Below are 16,047 nucleotides of genomic sequence, written 5' to 3' on the forward strand. Positions count from 1 at the left end.
ATTTGCTGATGTGGAGCATCGTAAGATTTGTCCATGAAAGTTACAGTTGACTGTAAACAAATTGTTAAGCATGTTTATCCGGTCAATGTTAATTATCATGGTAACATTTTTCTAAAGGAATGTAATGTAACTTAAAAGAGCCCCGTGGTGCAGAGTGGTAAAGCTGCAGTACTCCAGTCCTAAGCTTTGCTCATGACCTGAGTTCGATCCTGGGGGAAGCTGGGTTCAGGTAGTCGTCTTATGGTTGACTCAGCCTTCCAGCCTTCCGAGGTCAGTAAAATGAGTATCCAGCTTGCCGGGGGGGGGGGGGGAGTGTAGGTGACTGGGGAAGGCAATGGCAAACCACCCCATAAAAAGTCAGCCACAAAAACGTTGTGAAAGCAACGTCACCCCAGAGTTGGAAACGACTGGTGCTTGCACAGGGGACTGCCTTTACATTTTTAATATAACTTACTGAAGACTTTGGGCTGTACTTGAAAAGACTTTCTTTTTTCTGTGACAGCAATAATTCAGAAAAGGTTAAAGAAGGAAAAGAAAGCCAAGAGGAAATTGCAGGAAGCGCTTGAATTTGAGACCAAGCGGCGAGAGCAAGCAGAGCAGACATTGAAACAGGCGGCTTCCACAGATAATCTCAGGGTCCTAAATGGTGAGAAATCTGCTCTTTTGCATCTATATGATTAATGCCTGGTTCGCATGATGTGAGTGAAAAGAATGGTCATCTTGGAAACATAGTTAATGGTCAGTCCCTTTGACTGCACTGAAGAAAAACTAACAGTCCTTATCTCCATGAAAGTGATTTTTAACCCCTTTACCATTTGCAGGTTTGAGATCTGTATTTTGCAAGGAAGAAACAAATGCTTTGAAACAAAACAATTTCATTGAACTCTTAACTTGAGGTGGCAACTTTCTGCTTTGGGCTCAACTTCTATTTCTCATGAATTGTGCTAGTTTAAAATGATTGTCTCATTGTTCAACATTAGAGAAACAGGGCAAAGGTTGATTGTATTTTAATTCAAGACCAGAGTAACAGGTTGTTAAAAAAAAAAAAGGAGGGGGGGATGTTTTAAGACTCAAATGAAATATGTGTCAGCCTTACCTTTCTCTGCTTTTAGACTCTCTGACCCCAGAGATAGAAGCTGACCGCAGCGGGGGCAGAACAGATGCTGAAAGGACAATACAAGGTAGGAATCTGCAAAAGGCTATAAATCTAGATCTTACTATATTAGTTTTTCCTCTGCTCTAGCCTGCTATTCAAGCATGCAGCCGGCCATCTGGGCCACATCAAAACAAGTTCATACAAGGTCAAGTTCATCTAGCTTCTGTGGGTTTTTTTTAATGTATAAGAGAGAATTCGTTTTGCGCTGATAGATTTCCTTTAAATTAGCAGGTCATTTCTGTTTATATAATGCAATTAAAGAGGAATAATTAATTTGAGACAATGCATGGCCAAGACAGACAACTTTTTGTGGATCTTCGGCAGCTGTATCTGTACAAAAGATTCTTTTGATAAATGTACTTGCCGTACAAGTGAAAAGCTTGGGTTCATAAGGAGGTAATCTGTAAAACAAAGACGTCACTTCAGAACAGTCAGCAAATCCCTCGCAAGGAACTGAACCCATCAAATAAAGCTGAGGATCCCTATCTTAGAGATTAAACCATGATCCTAGCTGCTCATCTCATTTAATTAATTGGTACTTTCACGTAACAGATGACAGAATCGCACCCACAATTTGCAAAAATATTCTGTAGCTTATTATTCATATTTTGATTGATAGATAGCAAACACACACAAAAAAATTAGTGAAGAGCAAATTGGGAAGGCTGTATTTATTTTATAAGCTCTGCAGTGGCTGGTATGCTAAATATGCTGACATGAATACCGAAAAGCAAAAAATAGCATTTATTTTCAATTTTAAATGAAGGTACATTCTTCAAAGACAAGCCTAAAATGATTAGCTGAAGTAATCTCCCAGAGATGCCTTTCCCTTGCATTTTTAAAGGCAATCACTCTAAAAGTATCATTTGCTGTCTTGTGTGTGTGTGTTTGTGTGTGTGTGTGTTATTGAATCTTGTTTTCTTGCTCCTTCAAGGGTGTAGTGGCTGTTATACTAAAATAAGGCTGTAGACGAGAGAAAAAAATAAGATGATAAGCATTGTATTTATTACGCATCTGTGAAAAATACAGGAGGAAGTTTATTTTCACACCTCAGGAAACTCTACACCAGCGATGCCATAAATTGTTTTGTGACGCATGAACATGGTAAAGCAAGATAGCACCTAGATGATGACAGGCTGCTCATTGGACAGTTTGGATTTTGCAAAAATTGGAGGACTTAGACAGGAGTTGTGTAGTACTTGCCATACGGGCTTACCTGGATTACTCAAAATAAAAAGCGCATTACTCAAAAACAAGTCCTATTTACTTGGATGGGACTTCGCTTCTTTATAAATGTAATCATTATTGTGTCTCTCTATCAGTTAACAGTAATAAAATGACATCAGCTTAGGGTCCAACACAACAACTTTATTGGTATTTGACTATGTTTGGGCCTCTTCTTTTTTTGGAACATGTTCCATACATTTATTTCCTGTAGAAAATATTGAGTGTGCTCCAGTGAAGATTAGTTGTAGTTTAGTCCCATTGAAACAAATAAAAATTAAGTTAGATTTGACTAAGTTCCACTCCATCATTGTCAGCTGAGTGAGCAGATTTCTCCGCCTCCGTCCTTTTGCTTCATTTTTTCTCCCAATGATTTTGTCTAATTTCTTTTTTAAAATTTAAAACAAAATTGCAAAGCTACACCAACAAAAAGAAAGGGAACCAAAATATACCAAGTGAATACATTGTCTAGAATTTTACCTATTACATACAATCCACATAAGCGTAAAGACAAAAATACCATCATTAAGTAATCATGATTCTACAGCAATCTGTTCTGCAGCCAGTTCTATCCTTTACACATCTCCTAACCATAATGACTCCAACACGGATAAAAAGGTAAAGTCCCCTGTGCAAGCACCAGTTGTTTCCAACTCTGGGGTGACATCGATGTTTTTACTTTTTACGGGGTGGTTTGCCATTGCCTTCCCCAGTCATCTACACTTTCCCCCCAGCAAGCTGGGGACTCATTTGACCGACCTCGGAAGGATGGAAGGCTGAGTCAACCTTGAGCCAGCTACCTGAACCCAGCTTCCACAGGGATGAAACTCAGGTAGTGAGCAGAGAGTTTGGACCACTTTGCGCCACAGGGATCCTCCAATAGGGAAACATCACCTTTTTTTTTTGAGGGGGGAGTATTGCTGTTAATTTCACCAAGACATGGATCTCTTTTATATTCAACAGCAGTGTTGAATCTTGGGTATATTTTTTTGCTTCCATTTCCTGGTAATGACCAGTATGAAAGCAGTAAACCTATGTGAGGCTGGCTACCAAGATCTCTTGGGATGCCAAGTTCTGGTCCTGATAAAGACCAGTATGGAAGCAGAAAACCTATGTGAGGCTACCAAGATCTCTTGGGATGCTAAGTTCTTAATTTATCAGCAATGTATCTGGTGTGTAGGGAGTTTTTCCCCCCAACCAAGCTGATATAATCCTCAGTCACTTGTTTGCAGTAGCCTTGGGCACATTTGCATGTCTGACACATACTTATTTTGTTATATCCCACCTTTCTCCCCAGTAGGGACTCAGAAGTGGGCTAAGCTTGTGTGACAGGTCCCACGTCACCCAGCAGTCCTCAGTGACATTCAAATCTCCCAGGTGCTTGTCCAGCACTTTTAACCATTATGCTATACCAGAGGTGGCCAAACTTGCTTAATGTTAGAGCCACACAGAATAAAAGTCAGATGTTTGAGAGCCACAAGACATGAAAGTCAGATGTTTGAAAGTGGAAGGAAGGAAGGAAATAGGAGAAGGGAGGGAGAGGTGTGAAAAAGCAACCTTAACTTTATATTAATTTTCCAGGCTGCCTGTTGACTTGGCTTGGAGAAAAGATTTAAGGAGACAAATGCCTTCTCCAGACCAGCCAACCAGGCTTTGAGAGCCACCATCGAAAGAGCCACATGTGGCTCCCGAGCCACAGTTTGGCCACTCTTGTGCTATACTATACCACCCTGGAAGAAGTCTGCCTTATGTACTCCACAACACTTAACTGTTCAGTTTTATAGATCTTCTTGAATCTTAAAGGAATTAAATCATTAAATCATTCTAATCTTAAAGGAATTAAATCACCTCTAAATCATAATCATCAAATTTTCTCTAAAAGAAAGCTGAATTGTAAAACTAGCTCTGTAAATTAATACATATTTCCATTTTGTATTATCCATTGCCATTACCTTTTTTTTGCCATTGTATAAGAAGATTTTGATCAACTTGAAGCATCACATCTAATGAAACGGTATGCATATTAGAAAGAAAATGCTTCTCATGCATTAATAAGAAGTCCAATTTAATGGGATTTCAAGAAGCAGAACATAAAGTATGAAGACGTAACACTCTTCCATGTCTTTTCCTCTCCCATTGTCCATGGTAACTGTAAAGAGTAGGGAAGTTTTTTAAAAGTATCATGGGTGTGTCCTTCCACAACCCCAAGATTCAGGGATGCCAGAAAACACTCCAATGTATGCCAACATCAAACAAAACAAAACTTATATAAAATATTAAAGCTACTTCAAAAGTATTTTGAGCTGTATCCATGGCCACCAGAGACCCAAGGAGAAAAATTGTTTAAACAGAACCACCTAAATTGTTCTTGCAGATTGGATCTCCTGCAGTACAAGGCCAGGACCAGAATTCAAGTATTTCGCAGCCATCCCTGCTTTCAGTGGACTTAATGATGATGATATTGGATTTATATCCTGCCCCCCCACTCCAAATCTCAGCGTCTCAGAGCGGCTCACAATCTCCTTTACCTTCCTTCCGCCTAACAGACACCCTGTGAGGTGGGTGGGGCTGAGAGGGTTCTCACAGCAGCTGCCCTTTCAAGGACAACCTCTGCAAGAGCTATGGCTGACCCAAGACCATTCCAGCAGCTGCAAGTGGAGGAGTGGGGAATCAAACCTGGTTCTCCTAGATAAGAGTCCTCACACTTAACCACTACACCAACCTGGCTCTCTAATCACAACTAACTTTAGTTAGATTTTGCCATGTGTTCCTTCAGTGCTTACTAACTGAACCCAAAGGGCCTTTTGCCATTGTTTTGGTCAGGAAGCTTTACCTTCTGTCCTTAATCTTAGTATGTTTTGCATGTTGAGCTCCACTTGCTAGATTTCATGGTAATGAGCTTGCAACGGCTGTTAGATAGCTTGGTTGGGAGCTTGGAGACCCTTCTGTGATGCTGACCTGAAGGCCATTACAGAACATAGATTATTTATACTGCCTTACTTGGGGGGATCATCTTCACTGAGCTGGGAGAGAGATGCGTGACCAAATGGCTGGACCGCTCCACTGGTCTCATCTGCCTTAATAGGTCTTGAATCCAGGGCACCATCGTGATTTGGGAGAGCGCAGCCCAAATCAGGTAAGATTGAAGAACAACCTCATCTGACCTTAAAATTATTAAGGATGTTAGGAAGAAAACAATCTTTGTCATAAATACATTTCCTGTGGAAATAATGGCCCGTGCATGTGATTCCCGTCACCTGTACATAAATCAGAGCGCTTGATGGGACAGCTGTTTCTCTACCAAGAGTCATCAGTCTTTTAATTCTGATATATCCTGTTAGGGCCGGGCAAAACAAAAGCTTTCTGCCAACAGATCTTAAAGCAGAAGGAGGGTTCGTTTGGAACTAAACATCCTTGAAGATATACTGCAGACGCACCAGGCCGTTTTATGCTTTAGAAAGTGCACGGCCAGCAACCTTGAACCAGGCACCGCAGCAGACAGTCTGTGTTCTGCAGCCAAGACGAGTGTCATGCATTTATCTGCATCTGGATGCTGTTGGGGTCTCCAACAATACCCCTTCAAAACCGTTGAGTCTTGTAAGCAAAAATTCTTCTTTGTAAGCTACTGGCATTAAAGTTGCGAGCTACTACATAGATTGCTTTGGGGCCACTTTATCCGAATTAAGACAAAAATGCGTGCGTCAGAGGCTAAACATTTGTTGCTAGCTCACAGTAACTTAGTTTAGAGGAAACACTAGTCCCCAACCTTTTTGAGCCTGTGGGCACCTTTGGAATTCTGCCACAAGGTGGTGGGCACAACAGCTGGCACAGAAGTGGAAGCCAACCACAAAATGTCAGGGAGTGCGGTCATGCATAGCTCTCCTGGTAACTCCTCAACATTTCAGGCAGAAACTCAATTTCTTCTTGAGTTGGTCAAGGTCTCTTGACTCAGGAAAAGATTAGTCAATTTCCAGCTCTACAAATCCTCAAGAGTTTGCATGTAGACTGCTGAGACATGCATCCTAGATTATGTTTGGCTAGGTTATGTTTCAAGAGGCTCACCCTTCTTCAAATCATCCAGTTTTGAAAGGAACCACTGCTAAAAAAATTCCTTTGCGTAAATCCAATGAGTAATGCTGGCAGTCTGGTTCTGCTTCAACTCATTGGGCTTATAAGAAGGAATTTTTTGAGCAGTGGACGCAATCTAAACTGGGTGATTTGAAGAAGGAAGAGCCTCTTGAAACACACAGAATAACCTGGGATGCATGTTTCACCAGCCTAAATGCAAGCTCTTGAGGATTTGTAGAGCTGGAAATTGACTAATCTTTTCCTGAGTCAAGAGACCTTGACCAACTCAAGAAGAAACTGAAGGAGTGAGCTGCAGTTTAGTGACAGTAATTGCTGGTGTGTCAAGGTGGTTAAACATGTATTAGTGTGAATATAGACAACAACACGCAATCATTAAGCAATTACACGGTGTTTTGTTTCAGGATCTATATTAGAGCAAGTTGGCATCTTGGTTTGTTACAGGCCTTTGTGCCAGAGTCCATGTTACTGTTAAGTAGTTTATCATTGTAGATGAGGAGTTGTTTAAGTTAGCAGGCTGTCTGTAAACAAAATTTCGGCTCTCCTGTTCCTATGTGAGGGATGTCACCATCCAGCATGGGCCATAGGTTATTAATGACACGTAGAACTGGCTTGAGTTGTGGCCACCGATGGCGTTCATATTGGTCCTAAGCCGTTAAAGGTTGTGAAGGTTAAATCTAGACTTTGCTAGGAGCTGCTGTCAGCAGTCAGAAGAATTGCTCAAATAAATCCTCAGCCACTTGACTGAAAGCATAAACTGAATTGTTTTCTAAACGGATTTGCAATCCTTTTAATCTATTATTAAACAAGTCTAATGAATGTAATAGTCTGAGTAAATGAGCATTTGTTTGTGTGCAATTCTTCTACAACACACTTGTCGTATATTTGAAAACTTATCTTTGCGGGGGTGGGGGGCGGAATTTAAACAGGAAGCTGACTTTAGTCTTGAGTTCTGATGCCTGACAACATTTTGAAAAGGGAAAACATTACACTGCAGATATTCTAAAGTGTTGCCGGGTTTGTTTATCTGTAGAATAGAAGATGAATGCATTTCTGTGGTGGGATTGCTTGTTACAGTTTTAAGTATCTTATTGTACATCTTAGCAGGGGTGGAATTCTAACAGGAGCTCCTTTGCATATTAGGCCACACCCCCTGATGTAGCCAGTCCTCCCAAGAGCTTACACAACTCTTTTTTGTAAGCTTTTGGAGGATTGGTTACATCAGGGGGTGTGGCCTAATATGCAAAGGAGCTCCTGCTAAAATTCCACCCCTGCATCTTCGTCATGGTAAATACACAGGGCTTGCAGGTCTACATAGCAGCAGTCATACGATGCAATAGAGAGCCTTGGCCTCTCATTGAGAACCTTGAGAATTATACCCTTCATGGTTTAATGTTTTAACGACATCATATAAGTAACCTCAGGACTCTGTGTTCCTGTGTCCTGATACCAGAATCCAGCAGATAAGGCTTACAGGAACCAGTTTTTGTGAAATGGCACATTTTTTGACCTTTTTCCGGACTCATGAAGCCCATTCCCAGCCATATGTAGTAGCAGCTGTTAGCACAAATGCATTGCCATTCGTGTGGCTCTTTTTTTTTTCTTGAAACGTTTAACCGTCATCTCTGGCACCAGCAAGAAAATGCACTGATTGTTTGCTGGAATACAGTAGCTCAGGACTTAAAACCTGTAATTGGCTGAGTGGTTCCACAAGAAATACAGTCCTAAGACTGCCATCATAGATATTTCTGGTATAAAACTCAACTGCTTTTCACATACAGATACTAGCAAAGGCTCCCAGGCCAGGCCTCAGGCCCATCATGGATCTCAGGAGACTTAACTTCTTCATGGTTAAAAAGTTTAAAATGTTGACATTCTCTATGGCAGGGGTGGCCAACGGTAGCTCTCCAGATGTTTTCTGCCTACAACTCCCATCAGCCCCAGCCATTGGCCATGCTGGGTGGAGCTGATGGGAGTTGTGGGCAAAAAACATCTGGAGAGCTACCGTTGGACACCCCTCCCTACTGTGTTGCCATTTTTCAAATTAAATTTCTAGTTTGCAGTGTTAGATTTGAAGGATGCCTGCTTTCATCTGGCGATCCACCCTAGGCATTGCAATTACCTGCATTCTGAATACCTTGGCATCATGTATCAGTACAATATACTCCCTTTCGGTCTTGCCACAGCCCCTAGGGCAGGGGTGTCAAACTCATTTGTTATGAGGGCCAGATCTGATATAAATGAGACCTTGTTGGGTTGGGCCGAGCCATGTCGGGCCGGGCCACGTGTGTATCTTTTTAAGATTAGGTAGCAGAGATATAAATTTTATAAAGAACACAAACACAAATATATGCGTATATAACTTAAAATATGCTTAAAATGTTAGCACTCATTGATTTTAAAGATGTTTTCTCATGTATTTCTCCCATGAGAACCAGGGAACTGGACAAAGGAAGCTCTGGCTCGTTCCTTCCTTCCCCAGGGGACTGTGGGTGGAGGGAGCCTCAGCCAATAGAAGGAAGAGAGGCTTGGCTCAGTAGCTCTGCTGTGCAACTGAGAGAGCCTGGCAAAGCAAGCTATTCCTCCCCCCTTCCTCCCCAAGGGAGAAGCCTCAGCCAATGGAGAAAATAGAGACTTTGCTCTGTTGCTCCTGTGCAATTGAGCAAGCCTTGCAAAGCAAACTGTGATTCAGAAAGAAGCAAGATATAGGGAGAAGGAAGCAGATGAGAGACAGTTGCTTGGGGGCCTGATTCAGCCCCCAGACTGCATGTTAGACATCCGTGCCCTAGGGTGTTCACTAAATACATGGCAACGGTGGTGGCTGACCTCAGATCGCAGGGCTGTGCCATCTACCCTTACACTGAAGATAGCCACTATCCCATCCAGAGGGCTTTTCCAGTAGCAGGTCTCTAGGATACCCGATACACTGCAACACTTGGGCTTAATGGTTGACTGTGTTGATACCAGCTAGGCATCATATGTAGAAGCCTGATATAGATGCAAGCGGTTTCAGCAATCCCTCTCGATCCCCCACTTCCCACCACCAGCTGCATGAACTTCCCCGTAACCACATGGAAGGTCATGGGAAGGTCGTTGAGGCAAGATGGCATGAACCTCAGTTTGCAAACTATGACCCAGCAATTTTCTTGGTGTAGTTAGGGTCGTGGACAGATTCGTGCTCATCCGTATTCCACAGCGTCAACTTGTCCCATTGTTTGTGCATATTTTTTTTTTGTTTATTCAGCCTGAAGATGTGGATAGGATCCTTGAAGGTTAGAGGCCTGTCACCTCCTTGTATGACCCTTACCCCTCCTGGCTATTTAAATCTACCGTGGGGAGAGGCTGGGTTTGAGAGGCAGTTATCACCTCTATGAGAGAGGGGGTAATTGGCCAAGCCATGTAACAGGGTGAGGTACATCCACTTCTAAAGAAGCCTACTCAGGATCCAGGAGATCTCGATCAGTCTCAGACGTTCCATTCTTGAGCAGCGTAACTGAACAGGTGCTGGCTACACAACCTCAGATTTTCTTGGATTAAGCAGACTGTTTAGATCCTTTCCCGTCTGGTTTTAGGCCTTGTTATGGGACTGAGGCAACTTTAATCACCTTGATAGATGTCTTGCACCAGGAGGTGAACAGAGGGAGTAGAGCTCTGTTGATTCTCTTGGACCTCTCAGTGGCTGTTGATCATGGTATCCTTGAGGGCTTCCTTTGTGGTTCTATTTCTACCTGGAGGGAAGGTTTCAGAACGTGGTTCTTGGCCTTTGACTTGTGGGGCCCTACAAGCCACTGTCTTGTCCCCTGTGCTCTTCAACATGTACATGAAACCGCTGGGTTTGGGGTGGGTTGTCCCCAATATGCAGGTGGCGTTCTGCTCTCTCGGTCTTCTGCTGGGTCCTGCTGGGAAGCTGTATAAACCCTGAACTGGTGCCTGGAAGCAGTTTTAGTTATTTATTTCGCATTTATATCCCACCCTCCCCGCCTAAGCAGGCTCAGGGCAGCTAACAACATTGGATATCAATAGAACAATAAAAACAGTTACAATAATCAGTTAAAATTAAACAATTTGCAATTTAAATTATTAATACAATTTTAAAACAACAGTTTTGGTGCTAGTTCCATACTATGATGTTAAACACTATATACTATATACTTTGATTGAAGGCCATTCGGAATAATGTTGTTTTGCAAGCCTTGCGGAATTGGGCTAGATCCCGCAAGGCTCTAACATCATCTGGGAGCTGGTTCCACCAGTGGGGGGCTGCAATGGAGAAGGCTCATTCCCTGGTAGCCTTCAATCTCGCCTCCCTCGACCCGGGGATTTCTAACAGGTTTTGTGATCCAGATCTAAGTACCCTCTGGGGAATATATGGGGAGAGACGGTCCCTAAGGTAGACAGGTCCTCGGCCATATAGGATTTTAAAGGTAATAACCAGCACCTTGTAGCGAATCCGGAACACTATTGGCAGCCAATGCAGCCTCCACAGCCCCGGCTGCACATGGTCCTGATTAGAGAGACCCAGTAGCAGCCTGGCTGCAGCATTCTGCACCAACTACAGCTTCCGGATTCGAGAGATGGGCAGCCCCATGTAGAGGGCATTACAGTAGTCTAGTCTCGAGGTGACCGTAGCATGAATCACTGTTGCTCCAGGAAGGGTGCCAACTGTCGTGCCTGCCTAAGATGGAAAAAGGCAGATCTCGCTGTGGCTGCTTTCTGGGCCTTCATGGCCAATGTGGGCTCCAGTAGCACCCCCAAGCTCTTGACTTTAGGTGCTGATATCAGTGGCGCCCCATCAAAAGCTGGTAGAGGGATTTCCCTTCCCAGGCCACCGCGACCCAGACAGAGAACTTCTGTTTTCATTGAATTCAGCTTCAGACGACTCAGCCTGAGCCACTCCGCCACAGCTTGTAACGCCGGGGCCAATTTTTCTGGGTGCATGCTAGCAAACTAATGCTTAATTTCAACAAGATGAAAGCGTTCCTGGGGAGCAGAAGGTGTGACCTGGGATTTAAGGTATCCCTCGTTCTGGACAGGATTGCACTCCCCTTGAAAGAACAGCTCCATAGTCTGGGGATGCTCTTGGAGCCAGGATTAATGCTGAAAAAGCAGATGGCATCTGTGGACCAGAGTCCTTTTTACGACCTTTAACTGGTTACCTGAGTTTTTTGTTAAGGTTTTTGTGAATCAAAAATATAACCAATCACCTGTAGCAAAGGTATCTATAATATTTGCAACACGTTTAGTATGTAATTGCCCTGAGCCTGCTCACAAGGAGGGCAGATAGAAATCAACAACAATAAATAAAATAATAATGTTCTTATAAAATGCAAGTGTTAAACCATCATATCCAGGTGCTTCATTTAGTTTAAGATTTTTAATTGTCAATACTACTTCTTGTAGTGATTATCTTTATCCATTTTCTTCCTGTCATGGCCTGCTAGTTCAGGAAGCTTAAGTTAAAAAAAATTTAAGCTTAAGCTAAATAAATTTTGTGTTGCATATAGAGACTGGTCGAATTCTGTAAAGGACGTAAATTATCAAACTAGTAATTTATGGCATCAGCTTGTTTACCAGTTTAATAGCTGTAACTACTCCTCTTCCTGGTTTCTTTCATAGTTTTGCAACTAATTTTTTCTGTCTTTTTTGTATATAGCATTTTTATTGTGAAGAGATATAGATTCTTTGTCAGGTTGCCAACTGCCAGGTGGCATCTGGAAATCTCCCATTGTTACATTTGACCTCCTGATGACCAAGACTGGTTCTCTGAATAAATGGTTGCTTTGGAAAGTGGCATTACACCCTGCTGAGGTCCCTCCCCTCCCCTCCCCGAACCCACCTTCCTTGGTCCTCATCCCCCACCCAGCGCTGGCAACCCTGCTTCTTCAAGTTTATACTTCCCAAATTGAAGAGCCACTGAGAGGGATTCATTCAGACTATATGTCTTCTTTCTAAGCTAATTTTCTAAAGACATTCTTCCCTCTCTTTCTCTTTTAATTGATTAAAATATGAACGAAAAGCAGACCCCCCCCCCCCCGAGACTTCTCAGGTTGAATATTTCTTTTTTTAAAGAATTCTTTGAAAGCAGGGCATAATTCCTCTTTAATTTTAAAATTATTCAGCAATGCATTATTCAAACACCAGGTCTTTTCAAAGGAACACTGGAGTAAACGAAGCGGAGTATGGGCCACACGTAGAAACTATCTACTCTGTATCATTTCTTCTTTTTGCTAAGTTTTTTGAAATAAAAAATAAATCAGTTTTTTGGTAGGAATGGCGGATGTGAAAGAAGTATGTAAATACGAGAGCCAGTTTGGTGTAGTGGTTAAGTGTGTGGACTCTTATCTGGGAGAACCAAGTTTGATTCCCCCCTCCTCCACTTGCAGCTGCTGGAATGGCCTTGAGTCAGCCATAGCTCTCATAGGAGCTGTCCTTGAAAGGGCAGATGCTTTAAGAACTCTCTCAGCCCCACCTACCTCACAGGGTGTCTGTTGTGGGGGGGGGGAGGTAAAGGAGATTGTAACTGCTCTGAGATTCAGAATATAGGGCAGGATATAAATCCAATATCTTCTTCTAAAGTGCATAATATAATTTAGCTGAGGCAGGGTGTCCTACAAGAGCATAGTGCACTTGAATATGTAGTTCTTGTTTGTTTGTTTTAAAGTATATCTGCCTTCATTTTGACTAATTTATAAAAGAAAGTTCTGGTACCTTTTGTTTGTTTGTTAAAAGATTTTGTTCCCAGGTGACAGATTTTGGGTTAGAATTTTATGAACCACATTTTTGGATCTCAAATCAGATTCGATGCACTTCCTTTTCCAAATAGTAAGATTTTTTCCCCCAATACTCCCTCTAAGCTGTGGAGTCCTGTGAGCAAAAAATTCTGCTTCGTGAACTACCGACATGAAAGTTGTGAGCTACTGCCAGGCTTTGAATTCAGCAGGAGCTCACAGGAACGCAGCTCCTGAACCTTTCTGAGAGTTCCCCCTCCTCCTCCCCACCTACTTTGTCCATTGAATAGGAGGTGCAGCTGCATAACAATCCCTGGATTAGGAGAGCAGGCAGCCTGCCAGCCATCAGGGCTTCGCCACACCTCCAGCAGCCCTCATCAACCCCTGGAGAAGCCCACACAACCCTTTCTCCACTTCTTATGTGATTTTGGGTGGCAGGTGGCTTGCTAGCCTTTGTGGAGGGGGGGGGGGCAGCCCAGGAAAGCCCCAGGTGAGTGAAGCTTGCTTGGGCTGGCTGGATCTCTAGCCAGCCCAAGCAGGCCTCGCTCACCCGGGGCTCTTTTTTCTTTTGGCTGGTGGGGGGACAGCATTTGCCAATGAGTTATGCTAATATCTTTTACTAGTGGCTGTCAGTGCACTGTGGCGCAGAGTCCTAAGCTCTGCTCACAACCTGAGTTCGATCCGTGGTGGAAGCTGGGTGACTCAGCCTTCCATCCTTCTGGGGTCGGTAAAATGAGCTTGCTGGGGGGGTGGAGTGTAGATGACTGGGAAGGCAATGGGAAACCACCCCGTTAAAAGTCTGCCGCGAAAACGTCGTGAAAGCAGCGTCACCCCAGAGTCGGAAACGTCTGCTGCTTGCACAGGGGACCTTTCCTTTTCCTTTCCTCAGTCTTAAACAATAGGATCCCCCATTTTGATTTTTAAAAAATACGTCATCTTCCATCCTCAGAACAATATAGTGAGGCAATTAGCAGCCACTCTTCTTAAAAAACAAGTATATTTGATTTTCTGTACATAGCACAAAACAGTCATATCTCAGAGGCTCACTTATTCTATAGGATCACAATGCAAAAAGCCCTGACCCAAGTTTATTTCATTAATTTAGAAAAAATTTACCCTTCCTTTCTGCCCCCATAAGGGCCACTAAGGCTGCTGACAAACTAAAACACAGACATAATAAAATTGCATCTGTGGGGGGGGGGGACCATTAAAACCAACCAAAAACTATTAAAATAATTTTAAACAGCGCTAAAATACACGTACAGAACATAAAAACAAAAATTAAAACATTGGGCAGGAGGGAGGGATCACTTAGGGAATGCCAAACAAAACAACAAAGTCTTCAGCCAGTGATGGAAGATGGCAACAGAAAGGGACAGACAAGTTTCCTTGGGGAGAGTTTTGGTGTCATGAGAGAGAAACCTCTTACCTGGGTTGCTGCCTGTCTAATCTCAGACGTCCAAGGCACAGAAGATGACCACAGAGGTTGGGAAGGTTCAAAAGAGAATAGGAAATCCTTCAAATATGTTGGTCCAAACCATATAGACCTTTATAGCTCAACAGCAGGAACTTACACTAGGCCCAGAAACAAATTTAGGAGCCAGTCTTAATAGGCCAAGAAGGGAATGACGCAGTTCCAATCCAGTCTACATCCTGGCTGCTGCATTCTGCACTAGCTGAAGTGCAGAATGCAGCAAATCTAACCCGTGCAAACACCACTGAGGCCCCGTCTTTTCTGCCCTGGAAAGGCTGAAGCTGGCTAAGCAGTCAAAGTGGGTAGAAGGCACTCCTGGCCACAGCTACCCTCTGCTAATCCCATTGACTAAATGGGATATAGCAGTCATATTAACAACTTAACTGAAACTCATAATTGGTACACAGGTATCATCTGATCAAGCTGGTTTAATACGTAGTGGATCCATTGCTGCAAATATACCAGAAAATCAGTCAAATAGATGAAAATAAGGAAGCGCTTAAGTCAGCTTCTCCTTGCTTAGAGCTGAAAATGCATTTGATAGAGTGGAACATAAATTTCTGTTAGAATCTCTTAATGCTTCTGGGTTCAGAGCTAATTTTTTAAGGTAGGTAAATATGATGCGTTCACTCTCCTTTGTTAAATAAGTGTATCCCCCCCCACACACACACACACACAAATTGATATTACAAGAACATTTTGTTAAGGCTGGCCTCTTCAGAACTATTCGCAGTCATGGTAAAGGATGAGATGGAAATAAAGTGACTTAACATAGATTCATCTCAATATAAAACTGATTTATACACCAGTGGCATCTTTCTAGATATTGAAAAATCTAGTAAAAATAGAATCTCTTATGCAATATTGTAAAGTTTCAGGTGCAAATTAAAACTGAGGCTGTTTGTTTAAACATGCATCTATAAATGAATGTTTAAAAGATAATTGGATTTTTAATATGAAAAAAGAGAATAAGATTAAGTATTTGGATATCTAGTTAAGCAGGAACAACAAAGGTCTCTATAAAATTAACATGGATCTATTAATAGCAGAAACAGAGGCAGAATTGACCTTCCGAGGAACCTTATTTTTACCTTTTCTTGGATGGATGACGATAAAAAGGATGGTTCTCTCCGAAATAAATTTTCTCCTTTGTAACTAATCAGTGGAAATTTCTAATAAAATGTTAGATGGTTGTCAGCTGTTGCAGCCTGGTGCCCATGCTCAAGGTATTTGGGAATCACCTGAGCTGACCATGGAATGATGAGCTTCATTACCATCATGTACATTCATAACATGACCCCAATCAGGGACCGATCAGCCACTCTTAAGCCCTGATGTGACACAGAAGGAAACTGGCCCTTGCACCAAGATGCATAAAA

At 42.6% G+C, this 16,047-nt stretch overlaps 1 protein-coding gene across 1 annotated transcript in view; it reads left to right on the forward strand.

Moving 5' to 3' along the window:
- DACH1 (dachshund family transcription factor 1) overlaps positions 1 to 16,047 on the forward strand; it is a 653,381-nt gene that overhangs the window by 574,383 nt on the left and 62,951 nt on the right. Inside the window, exons 11-12 of the mRNA XM_060235063.1 lie at positions 503 to 646; positions 1,113 to 1,181. Of these exons, the coding sequence (XP_060091046.1) occupies positions 503 to 646; positions 1,113 to 1,181 (213 nt within the window). The remainder of the gene's footprint in view (positions 1 to 502; positions 647 to 1,112; positions 1,182 to 16,047) is intronic.

The sequence above is a fragment of the Heteronotia binoei genome, chromosome 3, assembly GCF_032191835.1.
Source record: "Heteronotia binoei isolate CCM8104 ecotype False Entrance Well chromosome 3, APGP_CSIRO_Hbin_v1, whole genome shotgun sequence".
In the NCBI taxonomy this organism is placed as follows: Eukaryota; Metazoa; Chordata; class Lepidosauria; order Squamata; family Gekkonidae; genus Heteronotia; species Heteronotia binoei.